A 22,298-nucleotide genomic window follows, 5' to 3' on the forward strand; every position below is an offset into this window, starting at 1 on the left:
GAACCCGAACCCAACCCAACCAGACCCGAACCCAGAACCCCGAACCCGAACCCTAACCCAACCCTAACCCGAACCCAACCCGAACCCTAACCCAACCCTAACCCTAACCCTAACCCTAACCCCTAACCCTAACCCCTAACCCCTAACCCTAACCCTAACCCTAACCCTAACCCTAACCCTAACCCTAACCCTAACCCTAACCCTAACCCTAACCCTAACCCTAACCCTAAACCCTAACCCTAACCCTAACCCTTCTTACAGAAAAGAAACTGCAACTCAACTCCACATACATGACAGCCTCAAAAGAATAAAATAATAACAGCTACTATGGGCATACTGTCCCTGCGATATAAGACAGACTGCTAGAATAGCTTTGGTTCATTTCCCTATATCCTGTCAAAAAAGAACTGACCTCCGCTGCCCATCCAAAAGGGACCTGCTGAGAGGACCACAACCTGGGGGAGACCATCCCACTGCCCCACGGTCGATCTGAGCAGCACCTCTGGAGAAAGGTTTGGTGATTTCTTGGTGCTACCTGCAATGAGTAAAGCACAACAAGATACATGAAATGACCATACGGTTAATACTCACCTAGTTAGGCCTCATTCTCATCCTACTCTCCTTCTCAAACCTGAAAATGGAACACTCCATGACGGAGTATACCATTATTACCCTCAGTCAGAGAAACCTCCCCAACCCAAACAGGAAGTTGAATTACCCAGATCGTTTGGGGCGGGGACAACCATGTGGTCTCTCTCATATAGATGTGTGAGCCCTCACGCCACTTCCCTTAGTTCCCTCTGATGAAGCAGCATGCACTGCGAAACGTTAGGGAGTCTTAGATCATATTGAGTAAACTGCTCTCCTATTTAAGTTTTTTTAAAAAGTTTTTTAATTCTTTTTTTAACTTTTTTATCTAAATAAAAGTGAGTTTTTAACACGCCGTCTTATGGAGGTTTTTAACCTTTAGTTACCTTTCACACTGAGTGGATTTTTATTCAACCACATTGTGGATTATGCGTTTAACCTTGGATTGGACATTTACCTGAGGACATTGAAACCCCCTTATGCCTCTGGGAGCGTTTTTTTCTGCTCCAGAAACCAGATGGACAGGAACGGGACCTGGAAGCACACCGACAGCCGGACAATGAGCCACAGGGAAGTGAGGCCTACAGACCTGAGGCCTAAGAAGCAGAGACTCCACGTCACCAGGCCCAGGACAAACCACATGGCGCAATCCTTCCACAACAAGGCTAAAGGTAGGACCTCCAATATGGACGGTGGGGCTCACTATGGGGAGACTGTTGCTCAATGTGACCTAGGCCACAGAGAGGAAAATCCAGAGGGCTCACACAATAACACTTACACCCACAACTCCTTACCTGAGGAGAGAGGTAGAGTTAAAAGACAAACTAAGATAAAACAGGTGCTAGATCCTAATACAAGAGACCTGGCTAAAAAGTATTTTAAACTCATCCAAGCCATTCATCATAAAAACATTACTGACCGGGCCATATCTACCGGCACTCCTCCCGCAGGCATGATGAGGCAGGTCAGAAAGCTGTCCGGGTTCATCAAACCAGCAAGTCCTACAGAGGAAGTTAAAAACAAAATCACCACTAACACCAACAAGTGGATGGAGGAAAACCTGGTTATTTTACGGGATCACTACGCTAACATCATTTCTCAATATAGCCCAATAAATAGAAACAATATTGCACTTCAAGTGGCAGTAAACTGGGCTGAAAAACGGTACAGGGGCAGGCTTGCTCCCACTACAGCCACGACAGTTGAGCGGGTACTGGCCGCAGCAGCAACAGCAGTGCAGAACCCAGATCCTCATTACACTCCTCCTTCTGTCTTATTGTCAAACCAGCCTTTGCTTTCCAACAGAGATTCAGAAGAGGAACCACCAACAGTCTCCAAGCCACTGGACGTAAAGAGCAGGGAGCAATTTCCACCGCTACCCAGGCCCAGTAGGAATTTACAAACTCTCTGTCTGGGCAATAGGCCCACTCTGCAGCAGCAGGTGATGGCAGCTCCACAAACTCAAATCCAGAACCAGCCACAAGCTGAATCAGCCACCACAAGCACGGACACACGGTCTAACCAGACCCACTATGTGCTGCAACAAACCTCCAAACTGACCAGGAGGAATTTCAAGTCTCATAATAGCTCAGCTTTAAAGACTCTCTCCCCTTTAAAGGTGCTGGAGTCTGCTCCCTGCTCTCGACTTCCTCCTCGCCATCACCGTCCTCCTCCACTTGCTGCCTCCTCCCCTTCGCCTGTCACCAACCTTTCTCCACAGGGCCCTGATCAGGACCAGTTTTCAATATCCCAGCTGACCCTTCACTTTTCATTAGACTCTCCTCCGGCACCGAGTGTAATTAATGATCCTTCCTTTACAGAACAGACGCCATACCACCCCATTAAGTCCAGTGTCTGTGATCCCGGAGGGGAAATTTACCAACCACAGGCAACGAATCGTAAACAGGGCTTACAGGTACGACAGGCCAGGGACTTAACAAATGTGGCAACACTCACCACAGGTGACATTGACCAGCTTTCCCCATCCTCTGCTGACCTCTGTCCTCCAGGTCACTCAGCCGTGCCATCCGCCCCCCTGCCAGGGAGCCAGCCGCCCAGACACCTTGATCGGTCCAGGCTAAAATTAAAAAACAAAGAGGTGGGAGGAAAAAGGACGAGAAAATGGAAAAAACATCCAAGTTGAACAAACTGGACAAATCCACTCTGATACCTCCAAAAACACCTCGGTAGCAGTGCGGCTGGAGTCCTCACGGCAGGGGCACTTTGGGCGGGCTGAGGACGAGGAATGGGAGGATTTTACGTCAGGCAGTGAGAGAGAACAGAACCGTACCTTATTGTTTTTTCCCACCAGCCACAAGGCCCGGCCTTCACGCAAGCTGGAGGACTGGCACATTAGGGGTAAAAAACCTGTACTGATATTGGGGGACTCGAACCGTAACAGGATCCTTGAGTTTATGCACCCAGAGGTACAAATCGACAGCTACCCTGGTGCCAATTTCTACCACTTTTGGAAAGTGGTACAGAAAACTCCAGCACACCCCTCTGTCAAGGTTGTGGTCTTCTCAGTGGGACTCAATAATAGGGACCAGGACCCTCAGAAAACATCAATAAAACAACTTAGGGCGCTGTACAGGGCATCCAGAGTCGCATTTCCAAATGCCAGCATCTTTTTCCCCCTCATTAATTACTCACCATCCCTCACACAGATACAGAAACAGAACCTGGACACCATTAATACGTATATTACTAACTACTTACCTTCATTGCCTAGAATCCCACAGGACCGGTTCAGAACCAGAGCAGATAACATCCATTGGACCACGGCCACGGCACACAGCATCTTCGACCTCTGGTGTCAAAAGCTGAGCTTAAATTTACAGTAGGCCCCAACTCCAACCAGAGCACTGAGGTCAGGAGGCTCGAGCCTCCTGCCTCACACACGCACAACAGAAGGGAGGACAGTGGCTCTTCCCACTCAAATGTCCTCAACCTTTCTGAGCTCTTTTGGCCAACTGCCGCACAGCTGAGCCTGCTGGAGAGGGGCCTGACATTTGTTCCACAAGACACACACACAGACATAGACAGACGGTGCTTGGCCTTAAATCGGCCACAAGAGGGCGCCATTAGCAACCTCTCAAAACACCTCACCATTTCTGGCCTCGAATGGCAGGCCAACTGGACGGATGGGCAGCGGAAAAGAAGAGAGCAGCACTGGATACAAATGTTGGGCACCACAACGCCAACAGGCTTAAATGAAAAACAATAAAGCAACTTTGAATTCAGAATTAGACACAGAGTGGGGAGAGGAAGAGATACTCGAACTAGAAAAGCGTATAAGAAACAAAACAAAAAGTACCGTTTCTTGACAGATGAGAGGGGTATAGCCAACTTCCATACAGCTTCCTGTGTGACAGAGAGGGAGAGGCATTACAAATTGAACATGAGCTTAATATTTGTTTTTTTCTTCTTTTTAATTATGGGATCACTTTACATATATATAATATATTGCATGAACCTTCTATTATCTATTGTCTATTAATAATGAATGTGGACTTTATTGCACATAGAGTGAATGAATGTTGACCAAAACATCTTAATGGTTGCCATTTGCATGACCCTACTGGCATTGTTATTCCTAAACAGAGGCCCAAGCACTTACCTTTTTGTTGGCACTTGATTGAGGATTACCCCCTCATCATATTTATTGTTATTTATTCCAAAGCATCTATGATCCAAAGGATAATAAATGATATTGCATGACCTCTCTTTTTCTATTAATAATGAATGTTGATTTTATTGCATGCAGAGTGAATTAATGAAGATAATGGCACTTAATAACTATTACTTTATTTGCATAGTCTATACTCTTAATTCTTAGACATAGTCTTTAAACACTTACCTCCTTTGGCACTTGCCATCATATGTATTTTATATTTATTAAAAAAAAAAAAAAAAAAAAAAAAAAAAAAAAAAAATTCTATTTGTCTTGGTCAATCTCTAGGCTATTAGCTTGCTCCTGTTTTGGAAGATGGGTCGTCCGTCCGATCATAAGAAAAGGTATTCATCTTCCATGCCTCCTTCAGCCACCTGAGCCAGCGCACCTGAGATCCACACAGATAACAAATAACACTGATCCAATCCTTCACCTAACCCTAACCCCTAACCCCCCTAACCCTAACCCTAACCCCCTAACCCACCCTAGTAATCATGCCTAAGCCTAATGCCAGATCCATACCTAACCATAACCACCCTAGTAATCATGCCTAATCATAACCACTTTTTAACCAAACGCCTCATCCTAAGCACCTTCAAACCCATCCCCCAACACAGGCCCAACCTATTTGTATTATAATTGTATAAAATGTTCATCCATTTCAACAAAAGGGACAGTGTGTGTGTGTGTGTGTGTGTGTGTGTGTGTGTGTGTGTGTGTGTGTGTGTGTGTGTGTGTGTGTGTGTGTGTGTTGTCAGTTGTATGTCATTGCAGGAGGCAAAGCAGAGTGTTTGAAAGGCCACCCCCCCCCTTGCTGTATAAAACGTTTATACATTTATACAAAAGGGACACGTGAGTGTGTGTGTCTCTGTGTCTGTGCATATGTGCACGTGTGCACAGCATTTCATGTATGTTCTTGGAATTCAGTTTTACAATGAAGGCTATTTTATTTCATCACTGCTGTTACGAGGGCCAGGACAGATACTGTGTGGGGATGTGGACGGTGGATGCGGGTCACCTGGAGCTCACCTGGATGCAGAGTGCACGGATCCTTCCATCCCGTCTCCTCAGACAAACACATCACACTCGGGATGCGTGTGGCTCAATACCCACTCTTGGCATCCCATTCTTTCGGTGTCCTTTGAGCCACCATCATAAGCTCCTTCTAATCTCAGAGGCAAATGTTTGGTGTCAATGTTGAACACAGTACTCGGCTCAGGATTCTTTGGATGAATCTCTTTGTGTTTTGCAAACCCCAACGATGCCAGTTCACGTAGGTGTTGTCTGGTGGAGTTGCGTGGATTTGCTGAAATGCCAAGATGACTGCTAGTAGCAGGATGGAGGTTTTTGATAAAAAGTGTTTTGAAGTTTAAGTCTTCCTCCATTCGTGGTTCATTTCTAGAGCCGAAGTAGGCTCGAAGAAGGCGTCGGTAGTAAGCCTGTGGGTCTTCATGTCAGGCTTGCTTAATAGCAATAGCTGCATTAAGTCCCGATTGGGAGACAGTATCACTGTATTCCCGCTCTAGAGCATCGCATAGCAGGTCATAATCATCTCTAATTATGCTGGGTTGTCGTTCAATGAAATTGCTAACATCAGGACTCGAGGTTAATTTGATAAGATATAACTTATCATGGGTTGTAGACTGTGGATACCTTTGCAGGTAAAAGCTGATGTCTTTTAAGTAGCCGGAGGTATCATGAGAACCACCAGGACTAGGATCAATGATGTTGCGTGCTATCTTATCCAAATCTCTCATAGAAGGTGTTTGTGATGCGTTTTGACCTAGAGGGGAAGAAGGCAATGCGTTTGCAACCACTGGTGATGAGCTTCTGTGCGAATATTGTGCTCTCAGTGGTTCCGGTGGGAGGTATGAATGGAGCACGGCAGGTGGCGGCTCCTCCTCCCTGGGAGGGATTGCATTCCTTTTTGTTTGCTGGTAAAAGGCATCATGGGAAGTGTGTGTCTTCCCTATTTCAAAAGAATAATCAAGATCTCTTTTAACCTTGGCTAATTCTTTCTCATGTTTTTCTTGGAGTTATTTAATTTCGCATGTTTTGTTTTCAGCAACAACCAATTGATGGTGCAAGTGTTGGTTCACTTGTTGTTCCTTCTCTAGATGTCTCTCAAGAATGTTGTTTTTAGATTTTAGGTCATCATTCTCATCCGTAGTTTGGGAGAGCAAAGTTTGTGTTTTGTGTTTATCTACTCGTGCTTCTTCAAGCTGTTGTTGAGAAGTAGTGAGCTCTTGCTCACATTGCAGGAGGGATTGTTTTAATTTATGATTTTCATTTTCTAAATCCTCCTTTTCTGTTTGAAAATCAGCGGCTAATTCACTGGATTTGGCTACTGATTCTGCTTGATCCCGTTTTGACATTTCCAGGAGGTGTTCAAGAAGGTTATTTTTTTCTTGTAGTTGGGTGTTTTGTTGTTTGCGGGTATCTAATTTTTTATTGTCTCTCTCTAGTAGTTGGTGTGTTTGTTTTAATTGGATGGACATTATTATGGCCATTCGTCCCAGCATTCTCATCTTATCCTTTTCTTTCAAGGATTGGGTTAGGGCGTCAGCAGTGAAGTCTGTTAACAGATTGTCAAGTTCCTTCACCGTAGATCCCTGGATTTCCGTCATATATCCAGGAATAAAAGCTTGGGTCAGCTCATTTAATGCTTCTTCAGTCGCGACCCGGATATGTATGCTAGGGTCAGTGGACATGCTGGTATTCGGGTTTTTCAACTCACTGGTTGGCTCCATCTTACCAGTGTTTTGGTTACTGAGGTTGGTCAGCAGTTCTCTAGAATTGAGTGGTTCTCAATTAATCACAAAAAGTTTACTTCTTCCTGATTGTCTCTTTATACAGGTGAGGAGGCATCTAATCAATTATTTAAATTCAAACGCTTCTTTAACTAGAGTAGATCAAAGGAATTAAATTTTTTATGGAAGTTATTTCTAAAAAAAAAATTCTATACACAATATGGCAATCAAAGATAATGGTAAAAATCAATCAAAAAGAATGTTATAGTAATAACAAAAGAGTAAAAGTCAAAAATGCGAAGGTAATTTAGAAAAAAAAAATTCAAAAATTCTACAGTGTAGGATTCAATCCAAAGTGAGTAACTAGGATTAAATGTGACTAGTTATAAGCAAAACAACGTTTATCAACAATGAAGGCTATTTAAATCCAACTATGAGATGCACTGGGGCTTACTCGGCTGGAATGCCTGCTTTCTGACTCAGTTAACCAAATCGGCCACTGGGTGGAGGCAGAGAGTATCACTCTGATTTTAATTCTGTTTAAGGACGACAGGGCGCTCTCGACTGGGAGGCGCTGTAAAACGGTGACGTCAGCACCGACAACTTTTGGGCACGCCCCTTGAAAGGCGCTGGCTGCAGGTAAAGTTTCAGGTCAGTTGCGCTCTGGCTGCAGGTCAGAGCACTTACTTCATACACTTAAGTTTAGCACTGCGGCTACACGCTTTGGGCTCCAAGGCCTAGCAACAGTTCAACGTTTGAACTCAACAGTATCAAGTTTTAACAACTTCGGATCATTTATTTTCCACTTGGTATTGCACAGTGGGCAACTTTAACGTTTTAACTATTTACCGGTTTTCTTCAGTAACAACAAGGAGTCCGTATGACTCACCAAGATAATGCACAATAAACGTCACTCTTCCCCTGTCAAACAGTTTGTTTTAACAGTTTATAGGGAGCTGGGTAGCTAGTCCAGCTGCTCTAAAGGGAAGGTCTGGATCAGAGGTGAATTAAATGGAACACGCAGAGAATCGACTTAATCCAGGGCGCAGCCCTTAGTTCTGGAACAGGCAGCAACCAAGGAACTCGCCCACAAGGCCTCTAATTTCACACAAGCGTACGGCGACGCTCAGTTATAACAATGTTTGCAAACACACTTCAATCAAAACAATATTCTTCTTCTACGTATTTCTGACTTCGTCAGCAGCGCTTAATTACCTGCACGCCCCTCTCGGCTGGAGGACTTGCGCGGCGCGGACCTAAACAACAACACTCCACAGCGCACGGCTGTGTCCACTCGTTTTATTGTAAACCAACTAAGCTTCAGATCAAGCTTTTTCGAAAGTCAAACAAGAAATGCACCAACAACTGATTCTATTCACTATGGTTCGCAACGTTCTCAGACAAGCAAAGGTATGAAATAGCGCCTCACGTGGACGGCACCAATAATATGTAGCGGATTCAAATTATTAATAGTTTGATATTAATGCAGAAACACTAATATACCTCAAAGTTGGGGCACCAGGTTTGTTTTAAAGCTGAAACCACGCTTGTATCAATCTAGCCAACGCCAGATGTTAATTCAATAAGTTACCAGTTATTAACAACAATAACAACTTTCTTGTAAAAAACCAAATCAGTCTCTTATGCTGTGAATTCTTGTCGCGGTTCAGTGACCTCTGCTTAAATCTGAAGAGCAATGCACACAAAACCAGATTCCTTTTAACGTTTTATTAATCTAACACTACTGGATATATGAATAACATAATATGGAAATACTCCAATAAACAACAGAAAATGAGAGAACGATCAGAATGAAATGATGAACAGTGAATGAATCAATTAGTGAAAACACAAAGAATGGTCAAGACCTGAGTGTGTGATGGCTTTGATCAAGCGAAAAGAGTATTTGTCTCTAACTAATTCGAATCTAAGGATATCTAATCAATTTGGAATGTTCAATTTTAGAGCTTTGAGAAACACCAGAATTCTCAGAGGATTAGAGATGTTCGTCTTGCTTTAGTTTGGAGCTGTCGGCCGCTGTGCCGTGTCTCCCGTTACCGGTTGGTTGAGCAGGCGTGCCCTCTCTGGTCCAGGTGCCACGGCCTCTGGGCCAGGAATCATCGCCCGTGGTGATGATGGCGGCTCGGGTTCAGCGAAGTAACAGTCGGCCAGGCTGGACTTTCAAGGTGTTTCAAAGCGTCAGCGCTACTTAAACTAGCCCAAAAAGGAAACGGGCTGGAATCTAATTTAATTAGTTTGATCAAAAATAGCAAGTCAATTAAGGACTGGTTGTGATAGTTTCAGTTTCGCAGAGTTTCTTGATGACTTTCTAACGTAATAAAAATCGTTGTTCGTTCGTGTTTCTAAGTTTAACTTAGGTTTACAAAATTTAAGAACAAAGGAAAATTTAAGAAAAGTAATGCGACGCAAAAAGAAAAGGTGAAAGAAGTTTGTAGATAGAGGGAAATCCGATTCGCCTAGGGTGTCACTGGTTTAAATACCCCTGGGGCAGTGGTCACTGCAGGGCGGAGAAATGAGTTCAGCCAGTGGTGAAGAGTTCCACCTCTTCAGATCAGGAATCAAACTATTTGATTTAGATCGCTCCTAAATCTGGGATAACTAAGCTTTCCTCTTTTCATCACGCTCAAAGTTCCATCACACCATAACACAATACACATGTAAGGATCGCTTGGACACTCAAATAAGCAGAGAAGTCAGAATGGTTAAACAGCAATATTAAATGCATAGAAGATTAAGGTCTTATATGTGGTCCCTTACAACGCTGTAACAAATGTAATGTTATTTATCATGACTTGTCTTGTCTTATGTAACACCCAGTAAACACTAAAACATACACGAATAATAAATGCAAGTAAAATCAAATTATAAATGACCTAATCTGGACATTACTAATTAAACAATTGTAACACTTAAAAATGTAATACAATAATGAGGATACCTAATTGTAGCTGGTGGACATAGTCTATGTGTATGTTGCACAGATTAAAATAAGTAAAGAAGGTGAGTATCTGTATTTCAACTTTGTGCCTTCACACAAAGGAAAGCGTGGTGATAACTTGGAGTCCCTTTGTGACTTTAGGAATTTCCTGTCAAATCTGTAGATCAGGCATTAAACATCACACAGAAACCAATCTAATACCAAATGAAAACATTTTGTCCACAGAATACAATGGCATCAGTTTCATGGAAGTTGAAAGTTCTGGTGCATCTGAACCAGAATCTGTGTCCAAATGAAATTTCTCGTTGTCTTGATGAGCACATTCCACATTTTATGGCTGGTGGTCCCAGTTCTGGGAGAGGAAGCAGTGATAAATGTGACAGCCTGTCCTTTTGGCATGATAAGCAGAGGTGGAATCCTGAGAGATTTACAGGTAGATCAACAAAGTGGACTCATGGTTCTTTGATATGGACATTTGAGATGTTGGCGTCAATTGGTGCCTGTGGTGATAGAAGCCAGTCTCCTGTTGTGGAGAAAGATTCAGGGTCCCTTATCTCTGGGGACTGAAAGGGACGTAGGGGCTCTTCAAAGTAGGGAGTTAAGTTCACATGTAGGTCAGGTTACCTCAGTCCAGACGTAGATTGCTACAGTGGCTTGGTTGCCTCCCTATAGTCTCCAGCTATATAGGACAGCCTCCTTTAAACAAATTTGTATTCTAAACAATGCATTTACTGTACAGTGGGCATAGCAAGCATTCGGACCCCCATAAAATTTGTCAGTTATACTCAATTCTGAGTTTTTCTCAATATGGGGTGCTGTGTGTACATTGGGGAAAAAAATAACTAAATGATTTTAGCAAATGGCTGCGGTATAACAGAGTGAATTTTTTAGGGGGGTCTAAATACTTTCCATACCCACTATATGTTAACAGGTGGAAATGAGTTGCAGTGAATTGGATGTATGCAAACAACTTTGCGCCACCTGGTGGTTGAAACGAGACTAGCATCCTGATTTCTTTTAGATCGCTGCAGGATTAACAATCTTTAATTGGCGACGCACCCATACTGCAATCAAAACTATGGTCAGTTTGAATTGCTACAACTGTAAACACACAAGGTTATTTCCTCCTGCTTTTGGCAGCTCAGTGGGCATTGTCCAAACCCACCAGGGCTCCGGGTGTGTCCTTGAATAAGACACTCACTAGCTCCCTTAACACCTTGCATTGCAGCCGGTGCTCTGCCAGAGGATGAAGACAAATTTTGTTGCAACATTGTAACAGATGTGATAATGACCAATAAAAGCTTTCGTTCTTCTCTTCTAACTGCTGCTGCTTTGTGTTCAACTGTACAACACATTATTTCTTTATGTGGTGTAAACTCAACAGAAACTATAGACACACACCAGTGAGAAAATATTTTTAAAGGGTTTAATTAATTAATCTCAACAACAAAGTGTAAAATTTGCTAAAGTTATTCTGTAAACATACGTTGTTTTTTGTTTTAAGATGACTTGATTATAATTTAGAACCAAGGCAGGGGTGTCCAACCCTGGTTCTTGAGAGCTACTGTCCTGCTGGATTTCCAACTACCCCTGCCTCAGCTAATACTTATTACCTTAACCAGGTGTGTTTATTCAATCAGTAGCTTCAACTGACAAACCTGATCAGCAGGGAGAGTTTGAAAAACAGCAAGACAGTAGCTTTCCAGGACCAGGGCACCCCTGCCCTAAGGTTTTAACCTCACAAGAACCTGTTTTAGTAAAACTGTTAAAGTTCAAACAGTTACTATACCAATACCACAACTATCTGATATGCGCACACATACAAAATGCAGACAATTAGCCAACGCACATGTATTCTAAATGCAGATGAAATATTCTGTTAACTTTTTTTCCCCACCCATCTATCAATGGAAGACTGTCTGTCTCCAGCGTTTGTCAGGTGTGAAGGGCCACAAACAGTCAGTGATGGCCGAGCTGAATGGCCTCGGTTCCACACTCAGGTTGAGCAACTCCAGGCGTGTACAGTTTAATTGAGCATTGACAGGACGAAGAGCAGAGCCTGGTGACTGCTCTGTCAGCTGGAGGGAGACACATATACATGTTAGTAAACGCCCCTTAGTTCCTAGGAATACCGACAATTTAAAATATAAACCATTCAAAAAACATATTAGTAATATTAGTATATGTTAATATAACTAAGATTTTATGCTGTACACAAAGGATATTAGAATTTAAATTAACAAAACGTAAGACAAATAATATGAGCTTCACTTTAAGCCAACACACAAATTTTAATTGTCTAAAAACCTAAAATAACAGCCAGGAACTGAATGAGGTGCTTTACTAAATATAACAATTAAAATTTATGCTTACAGGAATAAGGTGGTTGGATGGAAGGTTGAAGGCGTGAGCAATGGCAAGAGCCATTTCATAATTGGTCATCTGCTCTTTACCTGAAAAATGGAAGATTCCTCTAATAGATGGATCCTGTAAAGACAGAAAAAGGTTACTAGGTGTGAAAACTGACAAGTCCACTTCTTCCCCCACTTTCACCACCAACCTCCAAACTGTATTCTGTTGTCCTGTACTGCTTACATTTCAGACAAAGAACAAGATAAAACATTAGTACAATAAGTCACAAGAACTTACAAGTGCATAATGTTCAATGTGACTAATCACTGCAGGTTGATCACACTCCTGCATTGTCAATTAATCATCATTTCCACCGCAGTTTGTTGCCAAAGATAAGAGAATTAAAAAAAAAGATAAGGCACACCATTAAAATATTCAACAAAAGGGGAATAAAAAATGAAGTAGCAAATAAGGACAAAAATATTAGGAAAGGCTCATGGTATTGCATAAATCAAAAGGAAACACATGGATTACAGATTTACAGGGATATGTAAAAGTTAAATAATTAAAACAAAATACTGAAACAAATACAGTAAAATGTGAAACATAATTAATAAATTAGAATAATGAATACAGTAAAACTTTATAAAAATTTGTTAAACAAAAGTCAGATTACATCTTCCATAGATTTAGTGCTGGAATGATTGTTTTGGTGCCAATTTCACAAATAGAGAAAACACATACAATAGGTCTCAGCCTTTGCCTCACCTCTTTTGCCCTTTCTGCTAATTTCCTGCAAACAGCAGCAACATCCCGAGCATCTGTAGGAAATCTCTGCCGGCAGTGGTCCAAGGTGCAGCCCTCTGCCGCCTCCACTTTCAGCCACAGGTTAGTCACCACACTTTCTGTTAGCGATTCCACCTCCCCAAACAAAACAGGCACCCGCAACACCACTGCACCTATGGGACAGACAAACAGCTAATGGATGTCTTCACACGCTATTCTGCAGTGGTGATTTCATGAGCAACAACGCATTTAAACGTGCACTTAATAAGCAGGAGGAAAATTGAGGCATCTATGGAGGTGTGAAAATTAAAAAAAGTTCAGAATGTTGATAGAGTTTTCTTTTTAACTAAGCCAACATGGAACACATCAACATAAAAGGATGTCCGTAGTTTTGTGTTGAAGTTAGTATGAAAAGAAATTTTTCTTTATGCAAGTATGTGATTGTCTACTGCACATTAATTGTTGTGTACTTCATCACTCACACAGACAGACAGACAGACAGACAGACAGACAGACAGACAGACAGACAGACAGACAGACAGACAGACCTGGACAATGTCGAAGTGTCTCCCTCTCGCCCTCCAGTTTGCTTCGTCCATAAAGATTCAGAGGGTTGGGGCTGTCGTCTTCTCCGTAGGGAGGATTCCTTCCATCGAACACATAGTCGGTGCTGATATATATGAACAACGCTCCAGATACAGCTGTGAGAAACATTATATATTGTACTGGACACTTTAAATAACAAATATACTGTATACAAGTATATAAATTACTTGTATGGCTATTTCTGGATTAGACTAGCTTCCTGCAGCTTTGGCATTAAAACCACTAATTTTCAATGGTCTCCTCGTTCTGGACGATGACATCAGCCACTGTGAAAGAGGCCTTTAGCTCCCTGGCCTGTGGTTTAAACAATGGGGGACCACAATCATACACCAGGCTCATCTGCTGCATCCTTCATACACCAGGCTCATCTGCTGCATCCTTCTATTCACCAAGATGAAAGCATTATAAGACATTTCACTGACTTTGGGTCATATTTCTCCCATATTTTTCCGTCTTCCCATCAGTGCAACCTTATAGAGGCATCACAAACTCAGTGCTGTTTCTCTCCAGTGTGCAGATGCTGGCCCAATAAACTTCCAAAAAGGTTTTTGCACTCTTTAGTGGAGTCCAACTCTTTAGAAGTAACCTAATTTGTAGCTGTTGTATGATTTCACATTACTGAAATCGGCACATGTACATGATCAATTACAATGTCTCGCCCTATTCCTTAACCCTATTCCTAAATAAATAAGTGGCTAATATGTGAGCTGAACTGGCCCACAGATCAAGAGCAGCCTATAACACTAATGAGGAGAGAAACACAGAATCACTGACCTGCCTCTTTGGCAAGAGTGCTGGTGGCGTGCACATTGAGGTTTACAGCTGCTTCTGTGTGTCGGTCCACGACGTCGGGGCGTCGCTCAGCCGCACAGTGGACAATAACATCAGGCTGGGACAAAGATACAAACTGTTTTCATCATGTGTGTCACAAACGTCTATTTCGAGGGGAATTAGAACTAGTCTTTAAATCATCAAGGACCAGCATCACAGCAAGGGTGACAGTAAAGTACATAGTAATACCTGGTGTTCATGCAAAAGTCCCCGAATAGCATCCTCATCTGTTAGGTCACAACGAAGGAGATGAGGCCTGGCTCTTCGATATCCAGTTCCAACAACAGACCAACCACTGATGTGAAACTCCCTGCAGACTGCACGACCCAGAAGCCCCGTCGCCCCAGTAACCAGGACCCTGGGACCACCTGGGAACGCCTCCTCCTCCTAAAACAAGAATTAGCACCAATACCGGTACCAAAGCAACTACAATAAATGACAGTGGTTGTACCCATGAAATTCAACTCAATTTTATTTATATATTTTATTTATATAGTGCCAATTCTCAGAGTTAAGGCACTTGACAAGGTATAAGACTAGAAACAAACAGATTCCCCACATACAGCAATTATAATTTGACACTGTGCTTTCCCAGTATATCACTGGGAATCCACTGGTTCTACAGCAAGTTACAACAAATGTTATCTCAAGGTACTTTACAGCATAGGTTTCAGGCTATAAAGAAACCAACCCAGAACACCCAGAAACTTAAATAAAACCTAAATAAACTCTTCAAAAGACATTAAATCATTCATTCATTTGCATAGGCATTTGGTGGCTATGCATGAAATGTACTCTGTACAATATTTGTGCAAACTGTGCAACATTATATTTACAACATGCAATAATCCTACCTTTCATTGCCTACCATACTCACTCTGTATAGGGTCGTACTGTACCAACTCAACCTAATCCTGAATCTGTTGCTGTGCGTTTCTTTTATTGTGCCTGTGCTGGTTCAGAGACAAAATTTCCCCATATGGGACTAAAATGTTTTTGTTTTTTTCTTATTCTTCTTTGCAGTGTTTCTACAGATTTAACCAAACGTATCTGTAGAACGCAACCATATTTGCTGGGTTAGAGTGGAGGCGTTTCTCATCCGTCTCTGAACATTAAGTGTTTGACTTAATAGTTTCAATCATTTTAATAAGCACTTAAGTTCAAATACGAACCTTTCTGACGTTAGTAGTTACGACCAATAGCTCGTTTACCTGAACAAGCTGCACTTGGCCAGGGCTGAATATGATTCTAAGTTCCGCAGCTGCGAAGCTCATGTCTCCTCCAATCAGATATCGGCGATTGTAATCGGTCACCGGATCAATTATTGATCAAAATAGATCTCTGCAAAACATTTTTTCTTCCGTTTTTCGCTTCCGGTCCAATCCGCTGTTTGCCGTAAAACGACTGTCGTAATGACTTGGTATATAAGCAAACACAACAAAAAAAAAACGAAATGGGCCGAATGGTTCACAATGCAAGTCGAAAGAACCAGGTTTGAAATACACATATCACAACCCAACTGTTCTCTGAACGGATCCGGGTTTTACTAAACGGTGTTGTTTTGTTGTAAAACTCTATTACACACTGAGGGAGGAAGTAAAACCACAAAAAATCTCTGGTTTGGAAACCAGTTTTACACATATACGGGCTTTGCACAAACATATTCCAGAACCAAACAATGTTGAATTACCTGCGTAACTCTCAACCCCAAACCAGGCATCTGAGTCGGGAGAAGCTGACAGATTGGCCGACAGCAGAGTCCACTAGAAACAATGGAAAAACAGCAGTAACTGGTTTAGCTAGAGTTCTTCTTCTCCCTTTCCTGCTGCTGCTCGTTGTCCCTTACCGCCACCCTCTGGGTTGGACTGTGGAATTATTGTTTTCTACACTATTTTCCTTGTGTGTGCGCATACATACAGCGATTTCATCTTTCCCCCTTTATGAACAGGAATTAAAATCAACTAAATTATTATACGTAAATCCCTGATTCTATATAAAACATGTAATATACCCGCTACAGAGAGAGAGAGCGAGAGAGAGAGAGAGAGAGAAAGAGATTCGGTTTAATTTTTCAGAGTTTAATTGTCCAGTTTAAAAAAAACAACATTCACGTAAGCAGCAGTTCAGCAACTAACAGTTCACAAAATTATAACCATAATGAAGGAAAGAAAAAATAATTTAAAAAAATCATTAAATACTACACAATTTACACTACTACAATTTCATTTATAAAAGACTACCATTATCATTTTGAAGTTCTTGACTCACATTGTGCACCAGTTTCTATAAACCTCTTGATCAGTATAACCCCCTTTGCCTCTGCTTCTCAACTGCCCACGAACTGATTTTACAAAACTTTCTTTGTCTGGGAAATGATCTTCAAATTTCACTCCCTTCATATTCTTTGTCTGCAACAGAAACAGCTTAGCTCTATAAACACTGTAGGCCTTAGGCTTCTGTGACTGATATCTACAATCAGACACTTCATTGTTTGTAAATTGAGAGATGTCATCCTCCCTAAGGTCGGATGCTGGAGGTAATTGTTGACTGTCCAGCTTCTTCCCCTCTGCCGTTTTCACAACTCGAAACTGGTCTCGGCAGCTGTTTACATTAGCTTTGCTTTTCCTTTTTATAGAGTTCTTTTTCACCTTCTGCCATCTTTACGTTTTGTGCATCAGCAGCACTGTTTACATCCAAATCACTGTCACACATCTCTTTCTCATGGTTAGTCTGCTTTTCCATGTTTAACGACTCCACGTCAGCCTCTTCAGCCTGTTTGTATGGCTGTATGGCTGGCAGGCAGGCTGGCAGCCAGGCAGGCAGACAGGCAGGCAGTAATATTTGCCCCTTGGGTCAATCCACACAATTAAGTTTGTCACAAGCAGGTGTACAGTAGGTTCAACACAGTTTATTGCACAGGTTAACAATAATGCGTTAAAAAGCACAGCAACCACTAAAACATCAGAAACCCCAATATAATAAAAGCATATGTAACAGAATTAAAACCGTTATCACAAGTAATGACCAAAGTGAGATTAACAGGGAACAAAACACAAAACTCAGCCAGGTTAGGGGGAGGCTACTTAGCCCCTGTTATGGAGGAGATGTGGGCCTGCCACTAATCACACACATGCAACTAAAACAAGAACACACTCCACCGCAAACTACAAACGGGACCTGCCCACACAACCCTCTCAACCTGGAGTATATCAGAACCCCCCCCCCCGACAGGATAAAATAATTGAAATAAAACGTGCAACAACCCGGCACCTCTTGGCTTCCTCGTATAATTAAATTCAAACTACTCCCGTCACAGAGGGGACTTAGAACCCAGTTTAAAAGCGAAAGAACATAAAACATATTATAGGGGTAAAGAAAAAACAGCAGGCCTTCCCTGTATGACACACACACGCAGTAACGTTAAGCATAGCCAAAAATATTAGGGAGGCCCGGTTATCCATATTAAGTCACAACCACGTTAACTGGCCGATCGACTCCCGTCCTAGCTGCTCTTAGTTATGACAGCTGTTTGTAGCAAGAAGGAGGCATGTTAGCATTCCACGCCGATGCCATGTTAATGTCTTGTCGTCTGTACATGATCTAGGTAAATAGAGTTATACAAGAAACCACCTGACGCAGTTTGTACATTGCTCGTGTTATAGTTACGTAAGTGGCTAAAGGAAAGTGAGGAAAGTGAGTCTGCTCCTAAATTGCTACGCTCTGCTTTCAATAAATTATCAAATGTCAAACCTCTGCGTTTTGTCTTCTAAGTTTAATATTCATCAATTATAAATAAAAACATTCCCTTGAAATAATACAAATTTTAACGGGATTCGATCCCATGACCACTCCAACAAAAACAGGCCATAAGTCCACGTATGGAATCACTGAACCATAGGTAGATCTGCCCTCACCCCCCCACATTAAATGTACCTAACAAGTATAAGGAGGTCTCGTGCAGCAGACAAGTTAGCTTGCGACCACTTTGACTCAATGTTACGATATATCCAGTACTTTTATAAAGTGTCTTCATTTGCTACGTTAGCGCCAGCAGCTGTTCTCGAGTGTCTGTTGTTACTGTGTTTTCAGATTTTACATTTAACTCGTCTTTTGTATCGTTGTGTATCTTCAACGTTGTGTGGAATCTGAGCAGCCAGCAGCTTCTCATTCATACATTTGGTCTAGTTCTACATATAAGCAGCGCATGCTCACTATTGGTTTTCTTGTCCATGAGCATTTCTGTATGACATCAAACGATTTGGTGGCAAGGACATAAATTAAAACGCCAAAGTGCAGCAACGAGTGCGACGCACCTTAGACAAGCTGTCTGTGACCAGACCATCTACATCATATTACAGAACCAGAGCCATACAGTGTGAAGACACTTTATAATGGACAATAAAGCAAACGAGGCTGTAAATTATTTCATGAAAGCATGAAAGCACCCCAGTTCTTTGTTGAAATGTCCCTGTTAAACATAACACACTGATGTGTGTTACGATGTGTGTTGTAAAATGTGGTGTTAATCTAATGTATTGGGCCAATGGTACAATGCCAGTCACAAATTGTGAGCGCAACATGGGAATATGAAAAACTATATCAACACTGCATATAAGTCATGGCGTTGTAAAAGAAAGTGACCATTCTGTGATCATCACACTGATACAGAAGTTGAGGGATCCCACTAGGTGTATCCAGTTCCTGGATCTGATTTTGATTAATCAGATTTATAGGATAAAACATTTTTCAAAATATATATTAATATATATATATATATACACTCTATTCTCACCCTCCGCGGGTGGTCTCATCCACTTTCCAAGCTTGGGTCCTCTACCAGAGGCCAGGGAGCTTGAGGGTTCTGCGCAGTATCCTTGCTGTTCCTAGGACTGCACTTTTCTGGACTGAGATTTCAGATGTTTTTCCAGGGATCTGTCGTAGCCACTCCTCCAGTTTGGGGGTCACAGCCCCTAGTGCTCCGATCACCACAGGCACCACTGTGGCCTTCACCTTCCAAGCCTTCTCCAGTTCTTCTCTGAGCCCTTGGTATTTCTCTAGTTTCTCATGTTCCTTTTTCCTGATGTTGCCATCGCTTGGTATTGCCACATCCACCACTACGGCTTTCCTCTGCTCTTTGTCCACCACCACAATGTCTGGTTGGTTCGCCATTACCATTCTGTCTGTCTGTATCTGGAAGTCCCACAGGATCTTGGCTCACTCGTTCTCTACCACCTTGGGAGGTGTTTCCCACTTTGACCTTGGGGTTTCCAGTCCATACTCCGCGCAGATGTTCCTGTATACTATGCCAGCCACTTGGTTATGGCGTTCCATGTATGCTTTGCCTGCCAGCATCTTACACCCTGCAGTTATGTGCTGGACCGTCTCTGGGGCCTCTTTGCACAGTCTACACCTTGGGTCTTGTCTGGTGTGGTAGATCTGGGCCTCTATGGCTCTGGTGCTCAGGGCCTGCTCCTGTGCAGCCAGGATGAGTGCCTCTGTGCTGTCCTTCAGCCCAGCCCTTTCAAGCCATTGGTAGGATTTGTTGAGATCAGCCACTTCAGTTATGTTCTGGTGGTACATCCCGTGCAAGGGCTTGTCCTCCCATGATGGTCCCTCTTCCAGCATCTCATCCTCTGTTCTCCACTGCCTGAGACATTCACTCAGCACGTCATCTGTCGGGGCCTTATCCTTGATGTACTTATGGATCTTGGATGTTTCATCCTGGATAGTGGCTCTCACGCTCACTAGTCCTCGGCCTCCTTCCTTGCGGCTAGCGTACAGTCTCAGGGTGCTGGATTTGGGGTGGAACCCTCCATGCATGGTGAGGAGCTTTCGTGTCTTAACATCTGTGGTCTGTATCTCTTCCTTTGGCCACCTTATTATTCCCGCAGGGTATCTGATCACTGGCAGAGCGTAGCTGTTTATTGCCCGGGATTTGTTCTTGCCATTGAGCTGGCTTCTTAGGACTTGCCTTACTCGTTGGAGGTATTTGGCTGTTGCCGCATTCCTTGTTGCCTGTTCAAGGTTGCCGTTTGCCTGTGGTATTCCAAGGTACTTGTAATTGTCCTCAATGTCTGCTATTGTTCCTTCTGGGAGTGAGACCCCTTCTGTGTGGATTACCTTGCCTCTCTTTGTCACCATCCTCCCACATTTCTCGAGTCCGAATGACATCCCGATGTCCGAGCTGTAGATCCTGGTGGTGTGGCTCAGCGAGTCGATGTCTCGCTCACTCTTGGCGTACAGCTTGATGTCATCCATGTAGAGGAGGTGACTTATGGTGGCCCCGTTCCGGAGTCGGTATCCATAGCCAGTCTTGTTTATTATTTGGCTGAGGGGGTTCAGACCTATGCAGAACAGCAGTGGGGACAGTGCATCTCCTTGGTATATGCCACATTTGATGGATACTTGGGCAAGTGGCTTCTCATTGGCTTCAAGGGTGGTTCTCCACAACCTCATCGAGTTTGCAATGAAGGCCCTTAGAGTTCTGTTGATGTTGTACAGCTCCAAGCATTCAGTGATTCATGTGTGTGGCATTGAGTCATAGGCTTTCTTGTAGTCGATCCAGGCTGTGCACAGGTTGGTGTGTCACATTCTGCAGTCTTGGGGGACTGTTCTGTCTACCAGGGGGTGGTGTTTGGCTCCTCTGGTATCCTTACCAATGCCCTTCTGTGCTTCGCTCATGTATTGACTCATGTGCCTATGAATGGGTTATTGCTTAATCATTTGGTTGCTGTGATGGGAGATGACAGAAGTTAAATTAAAAAAAACATGCAGCTTCTCGTTGTCAATAAAAAAACAACACCTTTGAAGCACAAAATAACAACCTTCACTGATTTTGCACAGGGGTCTGAGGGCCTTTGGACAGGGCCAACAATCTTACTAACTTCTTTAACAGATTCCAGGCTGGGCCTCTAAACACCCCGCTGCTCCCGATAGGCCCCCCTTCACATCACCCACTGTGCCTATCCACCCCCATCTCACGCACAATCACAGCAGATCAGGTAGGATACGACTTTATTAATCCCACAATGGAGACATTTTTGTGTTTACAGCAGCAGCATGATGGACAAGAAGAAAGGTAAACCACCAGCAGTAAAACTAATTGTGCAAAATAAAAACAACAGTAATAATAGTGATGTGACTCCAATGAGTCATTTCAACTATTATGTTCCTAGAAGTACAGGTCAAGGTGGAGGAGTAGCAATAATTTATAAGTCAGATTTACTATCTAGTCCTAAACCCAAACATAGTTATAACTCATTTGAGAGCCCTATTCTGAGCCTTTCCCACCAGACCCAAAAACTCAGAAGCTGATTGTGTTTTGTATTGTTTACCGTTCCTCTGAATTCTCTGAATTCTTATCCGACTTAGTTCTAGCACAGATAAAGTCATTTTAGTGGGAGACTTTAACATTCATGTAGATATTGACAGTACTGCACTGCTTTTTACTCAATAATTGACACTATTAGTTTTATGACTATGAATGAGTGAAAAAATGACACCAATAAAACACTGTGGCTGTAGTGATGAGTTAAAAAGAGAAGTACTCTCTTAAAAAACGTTTCTTCACAATTTAGCTGTGACATCACACACTCATTGACCAAAGACCACACAATATTTAAACTGCTATAGATCAGAAAGTATTAAATATTTTAAAAAGATGAATGGAAGATTATTAGTTGAGTAGCTGAAGACTGTTTTAAAGTTTGAGTGTATGTAGCTTAAATTATGCTGAAGTAGTTAAAGCTTAAAG

The 22,298-nt window shown here is 42.6% G+C and overlaps 3 protein-coding genes and 1 long non-coding RNA gene across 9 annotated transcripts in view; 1 reads left to right on the forward strand and 3 right to left on the reverse strand.

Moving 5' to 3' along the window:
- Positions 1–411: 411 nt before the first annotated feature.
- LOC121202745 (uncharacterized) lies at positions 412–3,322 on the reverse strand. 3 transcript variants are annotated; one of them, XR_005898620.2, is made up of 4 exons: positions 2,759–3,322; positions 1,046–2,665; positions 719–818; positions 412–535 (listed from the first exon to the last, which is right to left on the reverse strand). It is a non-coding gene; the product is annotated as an uncharacterized LOC121202745 (long non-coding RNA). The 3 variants fall into 3 exon arrangements; XR_005898619.2 differs by having other exon boundaries at positions 719–2,665; XR_005898621.2 differs by lacking the exon at positions 719–818 and having other exon boundaries at positions 413–535.
- LOC129605104 (uncharacterized) lies at positions 1,106–4,425 on the forward strand. The gene is made up of 2 exons (XM_055514484.1): positions 1,106–2,503; positions 3,320–4,425. Exons 1-2 carry the CDS (start codon positions 1,106–1,108, stop codon positions 3,353–3,355), a joined length of 1,434 nt encoding a protein of 477 aa, XP_055370459.1. The 3' UTR covers positions 3,356–4,425.
- A 6,957-nt stretch (positions 4,426–11,382) lies between these two features.
- On the reverse strand, positions 11,383–16,394 carry mat2b (methionine adenosyltransferase 2 non-catalytic beta subunit). 3 transcript variants are annotated; one of them, XM_055514488.1, is made up of 7 exons: positions 16,236–16,394; positions 14,735–14,932; positions 14,489–14,603; positions 13,657–13,809; positions 13,091–13,281; positions 12,344–12,457; positions 11,383–12,048 (listed from the first exon to the last, which is right to left on the reverse strand). In XM_055514488.1, the coding sequence occupies exons 1-7, from the start codon at positions 16,263–16,265 to the stop codon at positions 11,875–11,877; spliced, it is 975 nt and encodes a 324-aa protein (XP_055370463.1). In that variant the 5' UTR covers positions 16,266–16,394; the 3' UTR covers positions 11,383–11,874. The 3 variants fall into 3 exon arrangements, with proteins under 3 accessions (XP_055370463.1, XP_055370460.1, XP_055370462.1); XM_055514485.1 differs by lacking the exon at positions 16,236–16,394 and adding an exon at positions 15,718–15,960; XM_055514487.1 differs by lacking the exon at positions 16,236–16,394 and adding an exon at positions 15,757–15,955.
- A 194-nt stretch (positions 16,395–16,588) lies between these two features.
- The window catches only part of slc23a1 (solute carrier family 23 member 1), a 36,081-nt gene continuing 30,371 nt past the window's right edge, over positions 16,589–22,298 (reverse strand). For both annotated transcript variants that reach the window (XM_029173390.3, XM_055514481.1), the window contains one exon: positions 16,589–21,275. In XM_029173390.3, coding sequence (XP_029029223.1) covers positions 21,261–21,275 — 15 coding nt within the window. In that variant the 3' untranslated portion in view covers positions 16,589–21,260. The remainder of the gene's footprint in view (positions 21,276–22,298) is intronic.

The sequence above is a fragment of the Betta splendens genome, chromosome 14 (assembly GCF_900634795.4).
Source record: "Betta splendens chromosome 14, fBetSpl5.4, whole genome shotgun sequence".
NCBI classification, from domain to species: domain Eukaryota; kingdom Metazoa; phylum Chordata; class Actinopteri; order Anabantiformes; family Osphronemidae; genus Betta; species Betta splendens.

Bases quoted from the DNA above. Each gene is read 5' to 3' on its own strand.
- LOC129605104 (XM_055514484.1), top strand. From the start codon at position 1,106: ATGGACAGGAACGGGACCTGGAAGCACACCGACAGCCGGACAATGAGC. The intron at 2,504-3,319 runs GTACGACAGGCC...TTCATTGCCTAG, and splicing joins ATCGTAAACAGGGCTTACAG to AATCCCACAGGACCGGTTCA.
- mat2b (XM_055514485.1), bottom strand. From the start codon at position 15,819: ATGAGCTTCGCAGCTGCGGAACTTAGAATCATATTCAGCCCTGGCCAA. The intron at 14,933-15,717 runs GTTCGTATTTGA...TTCTTGTTTTAG, and splicing joins TAACTACTAACGTCAGAAAG to GAGGAGGAGGCGTTCCCAGG. The intron at 14,604-14,734 runs GTATTACTATGT...TCTTTGTCCCAG, and splicing joins GACTTTTGCATGAACACCAG to CCTGATGTTATTGTCCACTG.